Source organism: Coloeus monedula, assembly GCF_965178545.1.
Source record: "Coloeus monedula genome assembly, chromosome: 8".
In the NCBI taxonomy this organism is placed as follows: domain Eukaryota; kingdom Metazoa; phylum Chordata; class Aves; order Passeriformes; family Corvidae; genus Coloeus; species Coloeus monedula.
The window spans coordinates 31250289-31264378 of record NC_138788.1 but is presented as its reverse complement, the minus strand read 5'-3'; the positions used below and the strand labels follow the sequence as shown (position 1 = coordinate 31264378).

The 14090-nt window shown below is 36.0% G+C and overlaps 1 protein-coding gene across 1 annotated transcript in view; it reads right to left on the bottom strand.

Moving 5' to 3' along the window:
• ATRNL1 (attractin like 1) overlaps positions 1 to 14090 on the bottom strand; it is a 439114-nt gene that overhangs the window by 331558 nt on the left and 93466 nt on the right. The window contains exons 14-17 of the mRNA XM_082285771.1: positions 11043 to 11175; positions 9574 to 9755; positions 983 to 1196; positions 106 to 294 (exon numbers count right to left, since the gene is read on the bottom strand). Coding sequence (XP_082141897.1) covers positions 106 to 294; positions 983 to 1196; positions 9574 to 9755; positions 11043 to 11175 — 718 coding nt within the window. The remainder of the gene's footprint in view (positions 1 to 105; positions 295 to 982; positions 1197 to 9573; positions 9756 to 11042; positions 11176 to 14090) is intronic.

The following is a 14090-nucleotide window of genomic DNA, read 5'->3' as shown; positions in this document are numbered from 1 at the left end:
AAATCTTTTTATCTCTAGTAATGTGCTGAATCCCTTCAGCTCTTTTGAGTGAAAAATAAATATAACAGCATATTCAATAAGACAAACATTCATTAAGATACTCACGGGAGCACGTGGCAGTTTGCCACTCCAGACACTGTCCATATGGGAAGGAGATGATGTAGGCATTGGAGTCCACACATCGTTTGGTGCTGCTGCACCACATACATTCCATGCCATTGCTCGTGCAGTTGGAACAGGTTGTCCTCAGGGAGCATGGCTTTTTGCAGGGCCTGGCATTCTGGTTGGGACTGACTGGAAAAGGACCACAAATAGTGATAATTTTGAACACAAGTTCAAATCCCCTTTTTTTCACCATTTGTTACATTAGAAAAATCACTGTGGAAGAGGTTGCTTCCTTAATTCGCTACAAATTAGCTACATCCAAATTTGTGTTTCTGTATACAAATATAATCATATTTTTAAAAACTTAATATGCAAAACTCAGCATGACTCATACTATAGCTCACAGAGTCCATTTTAATGTATGTTAACTTGAACAGTCAAGTGACTCTTTCTTACAGTAAACTTTATACACAAACAAAACTAAAAGACAGAAACTAGAATTTTGGATTTTTCAGTCTTTTACACTTGCAAAATATTCACTAATGTCCAGCAAGATTCAGAAAGAAACCATCAGCACTGCTGAATAACTTCACATGTGGTTACAGCTACTGTTATCATTGACTATTACTGATTTAGAGGCAAACTATAGGATTTCTGGTATAATGCAAAATAAGACATTGAACTAAATCTCAAATAAATATTTTCTGCTTTAGGAATATTATTTGTTTCTAGATCACAGCTATTTAAAAAAACTAAAAATATATATATATTTTTGTAATTATTTAATCCAAATTGTCCCAAAATCCCTCTTAGGCACATGAAACCCCAAACTGTTATTCACAACAGCATCAGTTGCTGGGAGCAAGAGGCTCCTTACCAACGGGTTTTTCACACACAAGGCCATCTGCCATGGCAGTGCAGGGGTTTGCCTTCAGACCTGCCACCTCTGCTCTCTCCAGGTAGGCACAGAAGCCGGAGTCATTGGGCTCTCCAGGGAGCCACTGCAGAGTGGTGTTTGTGAAAGGGGACATGTCATCCCAGCCCCAGTAGGAGATGTTGATCTTGCGCAAACCCACCCAGGGTGAAATTTTCTATGGATGAGAATGAAACAAATGGGAGAGGATTATTTAAAATGTCTTCTGTTTAGCTAAAACATTTCAAAGAACAGCTCAACAGCAACAACTTCACATTTTCAGAATTCACCATGTTCTTATCTCACTTTATCATCTCATCAATCATTGTTCACACAGTTTTTATCTTAATTGTTCTATCTTGCTGAACATCCCCAAAAGCCCAACAAAAACTTCACCTCCTATATGCTTCTTTTCTAATAAAAATCTGTGTTCTGTTCAAAGACAATTCTGATTTCTATTATTGGATACAGGTCATCATGAAATTGTTTGGCTTTTTCCCAGTAGCTACTGTAAAATTACTAATTGCTAGGCCAATGTGGATAATGAAATACACATAAGTTAACAGCAATTCAGAGAAATCAAAGTTCAGGAAAAAAATAGGATAAATATTCTGTCCTCTAAAGTCTGTATTGCTGATACTGATCAACCTTAGGCAATGCAGAGACACAGATAAATGCGTAAATGTGGCACATTTACATTTCCAATGTCGTTAAATACACATTGAATATACTTCTATTACTGATTTATAAGTTATAAAACATAGTCTAGAAAAAACTAAAAGCATTAGATTTTAAAACATATTTAGAATGTATCAGTAAAACTACATCACTAATTCTACTGATTTTTATCATTTCATCTTTATACACTTACCAAGCAAAAAGCAGGTTTTAAAGAAAAAAGGCCTTTGCTTGTTCCAGGATAAATCTACATGCATTACTTGCCACCACAATTTTGAGACACCCCAACCAAACACATTTCCTCATGTAATCTCTGTGCAGGCAGTTTTCATTAAGCCCAGTTTAAACAGACAGAACAGAGATACAGAGAGACAACAGGGATGTGGCAGGTACATGATGGCAGGTGGATGCCAGAATACCAAATCCAGCTGCGTGCCCCAGCAGAGGATACACATTGTCAGCTCCAAAGCAGAGATATTGATCTGATTGTGAATTAGGTTCACAACTGATTTCATTTACAAGGTAAGTAAAGGTAATTTACAAGGTAAGTAAAACACTATAATACACCTAAAGGAAACCTGCCATGGTTAAAGATCTACGTATTCCACAGGTGAACCAACAGCTACTGCCAATCTCTCTCAGTGATCTTTCACCTTTGATATCACATTTTCTTTGGCCATTCAGGTTTAACCCATGGCTGAAAAGAAAATCTTTCAGCACTCTTAATTCTACACACAATCAGAGCATTCCTTCTTTTTTCCTCTGCCTTGTTAGAGCAAATTGAAATATGAAGGATTATTAATTTTGTTTCAAAAATACCGGTGGTAAATACTTTTTCAAAAAATCTGTAGGTGGATAATCAGTATTCCTGACTTCCCCAAAATGTACTCCCTATGCTCTCTTTCTTCTGTACTCTCAGTTGAGATCACGATCAAACAAAAATCGCTTGAACCACTAACATTTAGGGTTTTGCAAGAACAAATTGAAATAAACCAGAAAATGTCTAAGAAACGTTCCATTCCATGAGCAGTGATGTGATCTGGGAGACTCTTGAACAGCAACAAGAACATTCAGCAAATATACCAATGCCCACTCTGTGTCTTACTTCTGTATTTACTTCATAACTGCACTGTTACACCAGGTGACCAACTTTGCAGGTGTCTGTGAGGACTCACATGTTCTGGATACCAGAAAGAACACGATGCAAGCAGTAAAAGTGGAACTTGGGCATCTGGAAAATGGTAGATAATACATCTGTTGTCTTATTGGCTGTTTAGTTGCCTAGATTCCAATTTTTGTACATGGCCCACATGCATCAGAAAAGCTTGGATACCTACACATATGTCTAGACAGCTCTCTGTAGGTGCTGAGTGTGCAAACCAAGCACATATAAAAAAAATATCAGGGGCTTAGGCAGGATAAATTGCTGACAAACACACTCATAAAGCAACCCTACATGCCTACTTTGGGATTGAGGGGTTCCAGCCAAGAGAATCTTCAACATATGACTGTTTCTATTGCACTGCCAAATAATTTGGCCTTGACATCAGTATACAAAAAAAAGGCATCCTACTCCAGCTATGGTGAAAAAGTATGTTAGCCAATAATGAAAACTGACAGTGCAGCAGTGATATTTGGAAATAAATTCTTCCATTTGATTAGAAGACTGTCTTGGAACCCCTTTAATGATGACAAAGTCCCGAGAGAATCATGAAAGCCAAAGCAGCCATACGAGATAAAAGCAGTATCCCTGAAATGAAAGACTTCCAGCAAAAGCAACACATATCACAGTCAGAATCATTCTTAATAGCTGTATTATCTGGAGAGCTTAGAGGCATCATGTCAGGCATCTGAATTCTGTATGTACCATCTTTGGCTCTTTGCTAGGATAAGACATCAAAATACACACCCAAATGCTGATGAACATGTTATCAAATACACACTATTGAAGCTGTGACCTTGCAAGCCCACTCAGGCCTCTCTGGCCATGCTGTATAAATCTAGTATAAATTATTTCTCAAAATGATGGAAGGTTCAGTCAGAATAGCTGGGAATCTCAAAGTACTTGAAGCAACTGAGGGACTTCAAATATGTCGACTGAAAATGCCAACCAGTTTCTTCCTCAGGCTTAAGAAATAATGAGAGTTGAACATTCTTCACTTGAACTCTATGATTGTTTCATATAATGCAAAATGAATGTAGAAAACGGATTCCTTTACTTTGAATATCTTGCCAAAGATGCTTCTGAAGAGGATCAGACAGGAAGGAAACGAGACTGCCAATTCTCTGGAACCAGAACTTGCTGATGAGATTCCAGCTCCCAGGCCTCTTGAAAAATATTTGTTACCAAACCAGATGACTGAAAAATACAGTGCAAATCAACTCCTTTACTGGAAGTTCAGGTGATCTTTACTCAGCATGTAAGTGGGAAGGACGTTACTCCTCAGAGAGTTCTGAAGACTTGCTCTTTCTTTCCATCCATCTATGCATATCTATAAAAACTCCCTTGATATATTACATACAATTCATTTTAAAACAGCATCAACAACAACACAACAAGCCCACACAAGAGCATTCTTGGCAAATTATCTGTTTGAAAAGCAAAACAAAAAAATCAAAGCAATGCAATACACAGAAGGCAATCAACTCCATCTCGAGAAAATTTGTAATGTGCCTTACTAATGTTGCAATGGAGAACATAATCAAATATATCTTGAGAAATATTGTATAGCCTTATCCCACTACACTATTTAAAATTTGGAATCATCTCTAGAGTATGTTTGTCCTCCCATCCATATCTTTCTAGGCTATTTTTTAGCACCCACCACCCATCTTAGAAACTTTATATTTGTGCTTGAAAAACAGCTAGTCACAGTTTATCTGTTTTCATAGAACCATCTTTTATAACATTGAAAACAAGTTGCCAAAAAGCCTTTTTAAATGAGAGATCAATCTTGAAGTTAGAAAATATTTCAGAATTATTAAATTCTGAGAAAAATTACTGGGCAAGGCTTTATTTTCATCCGGCAGAGAACAAAATTGCAGTCATACAATGCATACTGATAGAACATCATTCTGTAATCTCATCTACACCTATTAAGATGAACATAAGACCAACTTTTAGCCATAACAGGAATCTAGTAAACACTGATCAGTAATAGCTTCAAAAATATTCTCTTCTCTTATTCTAAATCACACAATTTTAATTTGTTATAAAATAGTAATTATGGAACTATGTTAGAAATGAAAATTGTGTAACCTTAACTGGAAAGCTGATAGTTGATGTTAAATCCACTGCTTACTCAGAGAATTTAAGTCAGATTAAGTTGCTTTGGGATCTAAAGTGAAAGGGATCATTTCTACGCATGACACATTTTTTCAGGTACTATTGCTGCCTCAGCACTAAACTAATGAGGGCTAAATAATTTGCAAATGAGTGAATTGAGCAAGACTACCTTTACTGAATAGCCAATTACCACGGAGGCTCAAAAATCTCCCATTTCTTATTTATGCAAATTATGAGGAAATATATATCTCCTTCAAAAATTTATCTCTTCCTTTATTTAAATTCCTTTTACTTTGGATCTGAAATCATCCTGAAAGTCTCTAATACACTAATGTCTCATTTTCTATTGTGTGCATCAGAACAGTTTATAAACAAAATTCAACAAACTTGTCAAGAATTGTTTAAACTCCTTGATTTGTTGCTGTAGGATGAAACATACAATTAAACTTTGAAAATGCTGTGGCCTCTCAGTGCCCATATTTCCACAACATTCACAGTCTGGAGAAAGCCTTGCATTTATTTTGCCTCTTTTCTGCACCATTTTGAACAAAAAACCTGCTTCCTGAAAATAGCAGCTCTGTGAAGAGAAACAATGCATTCTGTGCAGACACCCTGCTTGGTTTTCCTTTCCTTAAATACACATCAATTCTGACTATGCCAGATACCAGTCCATATTTCGTAAATACTTACCCAGTGAATGACACATTTTAAGCATTGGAAGCAAAATCCATGAGTTTTAAGTGTCTCTGTATCTATTAGACACATATGATGAAATCTAGATGCAATTAGTAGGAGTCATGCATTAGGTCATGAGAACACCTTCTTCTACTCTTTTTAAACTTTGCTGTAGTCCCATTGGTCTATAAAAATGTACAATGTGCCAAACTGAAAAAACTAGAACTTCTCCAATTTCCATCTACAGAGATTATAGCTAGTATTCCAGGGGCGCTTTGGCTTCTTCTTGGAATTTCTTCTTTAGAGGGGACAATTTTGGGGGAGAAATTTGCATTCTCAGGCATCCAAAGCAAGTTGAGCTCCCCTCATCCTGAACATAGGAAGACAGTTAAACTAGAAGTGAGCTAATGGACAATCAATGCAACAACTGTAAATGGAGACAAAGTGATAAAATAATTAGACTTCCAAAACCACAATAGGAAAGTGGGACTGGTGGAAACTCTAGTAAAGGGAGTAATTCAGAAACAAAGAGTAGATGTCAACTTCACCACAATAACACACATTTTAGAACCACAGAAACATAGAGCCCTCAGAGAATACTTTGAGCTAACAAGGAATAACATTGCTATGCAAAGCTCACTAATTAACTGCAACCTACACTCAAGTGTAATTTATAAAAAGATGCTTAGCCTTGTGAGCAGAGAGTCAAAGGAAAAGTTGCAAACAGTTTATATAATGAAAGGCATTGTGTGAAACTGTTCTTCTTTGTTTGTGCTTACTACACCAAAATTAAATCTTCTCAGAATTTATTGCATGCTAACAAGAAAATTATTATTTTTAGTTAAATCCCACAGTTGCAAAAAACTCCCAAGAGAGCCAATTGCACTTTTAAATGAATATACAACATTTGAATATTATCAGGAACAGTTAATTAACCTCATATTGCTGCTTAATCTACTTTCCAGAGAAACTCAAATCTTCCCTTTCATAATATTTTGCTTACTAGGTCAATAAAAGCATGTAAGAAAAAATATTAAGTGTCATTTTTCTTTAGTGTGGGAATCTGGAGCCTATCCATTGTGTTTACTTTGGCATTCTCTGACAGAATTTAATTTATTTTTAATGAACAATACAAACTAGACTTTAAACTACTGGGGATAAATTTAAAATATGTCTGTAAATTCAACAGTGTTTTGAGTTCATACCACACAGATCTTTGTTTTGTCCCTTTCTTTAGTACCAAATGAATCTTCTCCTTATCCTTTAAAAGGAGGTAATCTATTGATTTCCAGTGTAGTACTGGGATTAGGGGAAATAATTTATACAAAATGAGGTCTGGATAGAATATGGAGACAATGGCAGTCCCCTCCCTCTGAATCTTTCCAAATCATCAATGTGTTATTCTAAATATGATAAAGAAATTGTCCTAAATTTGTCCCAGAAAAAGGCCTTTGTGTATTAGAAAACAATCTACAAAGTCATATGATGTTTCTTTGAACAATAAAGAATGCTCTTCCAGGCTATAATATTTATTGACACTATTTTAACAGTTTGTAAAATACACAACAGCTACCAAAGCTGCTTTTCTTTTCTCAGCATAAGAATACCAAATAACAAGGAGATAAAGTCAGAATCATGTTCTTATTTCCAAATGTTGCTCTGACACATTCATTAATCCTGAAAAGTTTTTGTTTTCAGGTGAAACTGAAATCTTTTTTTTTCCCAGGCTAAAGATTTTGAAGCCTTCAACACTAACCACACAAGCCAAACTCTACTGCAGATAATAGAGATTAAAGCCACGGTGTTCACCTTACAGCTGCTCTGACTCCATTTGTGAGCTCCCCACCATCACCTGCTACAGATACAAGCCATCTAAAATGAAATCTTGTTCTTTAAATCATTATGATTGCAGTTTGAGAGGAAAAGGCAGGCAAAAGAAGATCAAGAAGTTTCAGAGAGCCTCTGTCACACCTGATAACACATTTAGGATGTCTCACACTGAATAAATGTAGCTGGACAGAGAGATATGAATGAAAAAAAGTCTTTTTTTTTTCTAAATGCCACTGAAAATACAAGGATAATTCATGGCAGAATTTCAGTAGAAGTTCTGATAGCTAAATGATTGTTTAAGCCACAACAAAATTTTTTTAAAGTGCATACATTTGTCTGCAATTGCTTTAAGTGTATTTGAGGTATCTTAAATTTACATCACCACATTGGCTCAGGATGTACTTCATTTAAATAAAGATATGCTCAGCAGGATGTCACCTTGCAGAAGTTCTAAGCTCTGAAATGCAAGAAAAATGTTGCTTCCAAACACTAAAAAAAGCTATTTCTCATGTACACCTCAAGCCAATCAGGCAAAATCAGTCATATCAATAGTCTATCACACATTATTAGATCTGAAGGCATCCTGCACAGTGTTTTAACAGGAATCAGGGGAAAGGAAAGCAAAAAGGAAAAAAGGTGGCAAAATAAATAACCATAGCAATCATGCTGACAACATGATTTTGTTGTTGCTTTTGTTTCAATTACATTTTCAACATTAACACAATATCAGAGTGGGCAGACAGAATGAGTTTCAAGGCTGCAGTAATTACAACATCAGGGAAGAACTTCTGACACAGAATGATTTCTCTCTCTCCTTTATTATCAAAATAGAGAAAAAAGTGTTTTTCTAGTAAAAAATACTTTCTCTGTCCAGATCTTATATTTATTTGGGAAATACACAAAAACTTTATGTACATAACCTATGCTTGCATCTGCATTTTGAAATGGAATGCTAAAAAGGATAATAGAATATTTTTGTCCACAATATATGTTGCTAAACTCTTGCTCTCAGATCCATTATAACATAAAGGCAATCCTTAACTGCTATTTTCTTTGAATGATCTCAATTCATCTGCAGCAGAACAACTTCTTAGATCACATGCTAGCTTGATATAAGCTTTAATTATTATCCACAATTATCTTTCATTTTCCTTTAACTGTAAAATCCTGAACTACTTAAAAATTTGAGGATTTTAAACAGACATGTTCTACAAAACTAAATATACACTTCCAAAAATGTCCTTTGCTAAGAAGAACTGATTTGTTTATAATGGAATCATATTCTGCTAAGATATCCCATCTGAGTGTACACTGTGGGTTTCACATTTTTGAGCATTCTTATATTTCATATACTTTAAACAGTGATGTTTAAACACAGCAATAAGCATTTGAATATTTAACTGCTAAAAAATTGAACCTGACCACCCAGGGACAGGTAATTTATCTTCCCTTCTCTTGTCCCACAGCTAACAAAAGTAATATGGATTGCTTTTCTAAGGAATATTCTCGTGGTAGCTTGCTGCATTTGCCAGAGGCATGGAAGAGTTTTCAGCTCTCTCTCTCCCCCACCATTATTAGAGAAAGCTAATTAGCTCCAGCTAATTCCAGTGCTGCTGTGCAGGGAATTGCTACATGTTTTACACACTAGTGCAGCTTCTCTGTGACCCTTGATCCCACAAACCAGTTACAGAGGAAACTGGTGTTTCTGGAGAAGTTACACCTGTACTGCACGGGGTTACCATCCCCATTGCTGGACTGTGCCTGTGTTGAATTTCAGGATTAACTCTATCACAGCAGAACCCAGGACACAAAATAATTTTTCCAGACATTCTCTTGAGCAAATACTCTCTTCCAATAGTAACTTTTAATGTTTAACTCTGGGGAGGGGAAACCTTGGGAACTGCTGTGTGATTTTTTTTAAATATGAGATTTCCTTAATATCCCACATATGACTTATACCAGTCTTTAGCACCACATTACATTTCTTTACAGGCAGAAACTTTCCTCTCTTTGGACAAAACCCTAAAGCAGATTTCTCAAAGCAAGTTTATTTCCCATAAGCATCAATTACAGTTACTCAAGTTACCTGAAGTGTATACTTCTGAATTTCATCCAGAACAAATTCCACTTCTTTTGAGGTTGTTAATGAGGCAAGATTTCCACTCAAATTGTAGCAATATAGTTTGGCATTGTCATAGCTTTCCCGACTGGAATTTATGTGGAGGCAGGCATCTCCAATGTGATTCCATCTTTCTCCACACAGATGAGCTGGTGCAAAAAGCATATGATTAAAGCTGATTTGAAAAAAACTTTTAAAAAGCCCAAGAGAGTCTGAATTTTAACTTCCTGAGATCGTAAATCAAAATACATCCCACACTCAATTTCCCTTTTCACATCACATAAGTTCTGAAATACCAAGTATCATCACACAGAATAGTGTATTTTTATGAAAAGAAACTTCTAAGAACTTTAAAAATAATTTTAAGATACGTGCTAAGCTTCAGCACAATATTTTACATTGCTATTTCTTCCCTGTATTCAAAATTGAGCACAACTAAATATTAAGATTGGATTAGGTACATAAATAATAGTTTTAACAACTACTTTTACTTAAATGTTATGTAAATTCCAAAATCTGAAAACAACTATCCTAGAATTAAGAAATCATAACTTTACACTATACTTGTTTTATCATACCTTTGCATTTATATTTGTCTAAATACTAATGCAACTCAAATGATAGAAAATTCAGATAACATCACAGAAAATATTTCCTCTTCAACATTTTACAGCATTACTCAGACTCAGGTAACTATTAAAAGATAAGTAAGAGCAACTGTTCTAGTCAATCTTCACAAAGATTACACAAACACAGTTTGGAACCGCACAGAATAAATTGATTCAAGTCATTTAATGAATCATCTCTGTGAAAAAAAATGTGTTCATTAACTTCATCTGGACACAAAGATCAAGTAGAACAGGTTCTGACATCTAACTGCATATATGTAGCTATGAATATAAATTACAGAATAAATACTATTTCAGAATGTTAACACTCACCTTCTGAGAATCTTTCATATTAGCATTTTAATATTCACTGCTTTCATAGCAGTACCAACATTAGACAATCAAGAAACTAGATCTTGGGCCCTATCTGCACAAGAAAATTGAAGTATAATTGAATGATAACTTATAAGGTAAAACTGCAGCTAGCAAAAGTAACAGTGTCAGTGCATAGGCAACAGTAAAAGCCCCAGTATGGCCATTCAGCTCTGTGCTCAGTGGTCCCCAGAGCTCGTCGCTGGCTTGTGCAGAGGTACACATCATTATGCCTTCACTAACGTTACCATCTCCCCTACCACGATTAAAGGTAGCACTGATATCCCAATCAGTGGTGTAATCACATCTGGGTTCACCTGGACAGGCACAGACAGGCAAGATGAGGGTGCACAAATAAAACAAATCCACGTCTGCTCGCTGAACAAACACTCTCTGGAAACACAGAGGAGATTTACTCCGTTCCAAAAGCAGCTGTGAGCAGCAGTGTCCCCTTACCAGGTAGGGCCTGGCACTCCTGCTGCCGCTGGTCCCACTGGCAGTTCAGGTGCAGGGAGCAGCTCTTGCAGCTCGTCAGTTTATTGCAGATCTGCTCGTTCCTCACGTGACACTTCGTGTAGTTTTTAACTGACTGCAAAAATTAAACAGACAAAGCAGCATCTCAAGCATATGTCTAATATTAAAAAAAGCCAGAAATCAAAACTGAAATACAGAGCAGGTGGATCCCTGCCAGAAAGTCGTGGCCACTTAGAAACTAGGCTGAATTTAAGTTCCTTGTCTAGAATCCTTTACCAGATGCAGAACACATCTCCAGAGCACAAATCACTCCACTTGTTCTACACAACTATGAGCGTCAAACTGAAGAGGCCAATTCCCTGTACAGAGAGCAGGAAGAGCTTAAACAACTAAACAAAATATCTATTTCTTAGATAGTTAAGGGTTATACTCTCACTAAATTATTTCATCCTATGCAGGTTAAAGCAAGCAAAATAGTCAAACAGAACCTAAAAAATGGCACAAGGCGCAAAATAATTACATCTGACTGAAGGTGCAAGAATATGCTCTACACGTGACATAAAACCAGGAATAACTTCATTCCTTTGTACCTTAGTATACAAGAAAAGCAGTAAACACTGAAAGAATTACCTGGAGGCTTTTATTGGGTTTTGTCAGTGTTTGGTTTTTTTCCTGAAAACTGAGGTCTTCCAAGTTAGACATATTGAATACAAATTTTTCTTCCCTCTGCATAGTACTTTTAATTAAGACATTGTATTGATACCTTATTTAATGAACTGCCCTAAATCCTCAGCCAATTCAGCTCACCTATAAGGCTCTCTCTACCAAATTAATTTCAAGGTAATAATTAAAAGTAAGTCCTAATGCAAGACAGCCTCATACTCACAGAACAGTTGAGATTGGAAGGGACCTCTGGGAGTCCCTCTTGTCAAACCCTAACAAGTCTTGTCTCTCTTGAACAACAAAAGATTAAATTAATACATGGCAGCAAAAATGGATTGCACTTGGATAGCAAATGCATGATTTATCGACAATTTTGGTTGCCTTCCTTTCCAATAGTCTCCTGGAGTATGATTAAACAACTTATAAAGGGACTGCATGACAGTAAGTTACACAGGGCTAAGTACTGGAATATGGACATTGATAGGGCAGGGGGGAGGGAAGGTGCCTTCCTTTATTTCCATTTTTTTTAAAGTCCTGAAATAATGCATTTGTTAAAGAGAATTGTCAATCTCACATAGAACCAGCTTCATTCCTGCTGAAGAACACTGGTGTTGAGGGACTTTATTTTATTTTCATTTTTTGCCTTTATTGGATCAGATGCCTACCAGTAAGTTTATTATAAGAGGTCCTGACTTTTTTTTGTTCTAGAGGAAAGGCTACTGTGAAGCAAAAAAGACCAGAAAAGCAGGTCTGGATGAAGGCATCTACACCACAGTATGGAACAGAGCCAAAGGCAATGCCAGCAAGTAACAGACTGTCTATCTAGGCAAAAAATGCACATAAACAGTAAAGCAAAAAAAAAATCTTTGCTACAAACCCACATTTAGCTTCACTCAGTCATGAAGCATATTCCCAAAACTGCCTGAGAGATGCTTTAAGGTGAATTTTAGAGCACGAGTAACCACCATCTGCTCATTTACAATAGCTCAACTAATACTCACTTTTAACACTTCATTTTGACATACCCTTAAGCATTCAGATTTCTTTTTTAAATTATATACTCTTCAGTAGTATTACATACAGATTACAATTTTCCACCTAAGCCAAGATATTTATTCTATTACTTTCTAATCATGAAGCTTGTTGTGTGCTGGTTATTTAATGTTTAAAATAAAATTCAAAGTACTAGTGGCTGTTCTATAATAATGTTCTTTGTTGTATTCCCTTATTCCCAGCATTTATTTCCCTTAAATCCAATTTAAACACTGCTTGCAAGAAAATCTCATTAGTTCAATGTAGATGTGAATCCAATAGGTAATTCATATTAACACAATATTAAGGTTATAACTTAAACTACCAAACCCAATGAAACTCAGAAAGATGACAGTCCATCTGTTACAGAAGTTCTGTATTGCTGTAGGATATTTATAATGTTTACACACCAAAGCATGAGTAAATCATATTATGTATAAAGCTTCCCTCATGTCTGATTTACTTAGATTTTTTTAAGTACTGATCCTGATGTGGTGGTATATAGACAGACTTATGAACTGCAGTGATTTTCTGAGTATTTACTGGAGAATTAAAATCCTACAGTAGTTTATCTTAGAATTTCAGAAATTGCTATTAAATTAGGTACGTCTCTCCCCCTCCTGGATTTTTCAGGTTAACAGTATAACCTTGTCTAGTTTGCCTAGACTAAACGTAAATTATTATAGATTTGCTACTATTTCCCTGAAGCTACTCCCGAAACTTGCTACTTAGTCCTAAATTCTAAGTACTTCTTAGTCATAACTTTTCTTTTTTTCTCCAAGATAAATTTGATTCTTTTCATATTTCCTTCTACTACTTTACACATTTCCTCTTGACTATTCTTTGAATCCCTCAAATGTAGGCAGATTGCTATGATTACTGTTGTTGGTATTAGTGTATCATCCAAGGACTCCCATCATTAAAGAAGGAACTTTATGTAAGTGAAGCAAACATTACAAAAAGACAAGGATTCCCATCTTTAAGGCACTGTGTAAAAATATTTAACAATGTAGGACTACAGGTCTCTTTGAAGCATCCTCTAGTATCCCATATCCTTACCAAAACGCTCTTTACCATCCCCTTCACAGGTTTGACAATATTTGCTTTATGTTGCCACACTCAGGTAAAGAACCCTTTTAAATCACACACCAATCTGGGCTGTATTTAGGTACCTGTCATCAACTGAGGCTTTATTGTACTGCACGTGTGGAGACCAACACACGAAATTCAGAGACTGCTCCTGGCAGTAAGAGCATGGCTGGTCTCAGTCAGAGAGAAAACACATCCCTGTTGTAGGAACATGCTCCCCTTGGAGCTTCTGAAAGCAATGACATT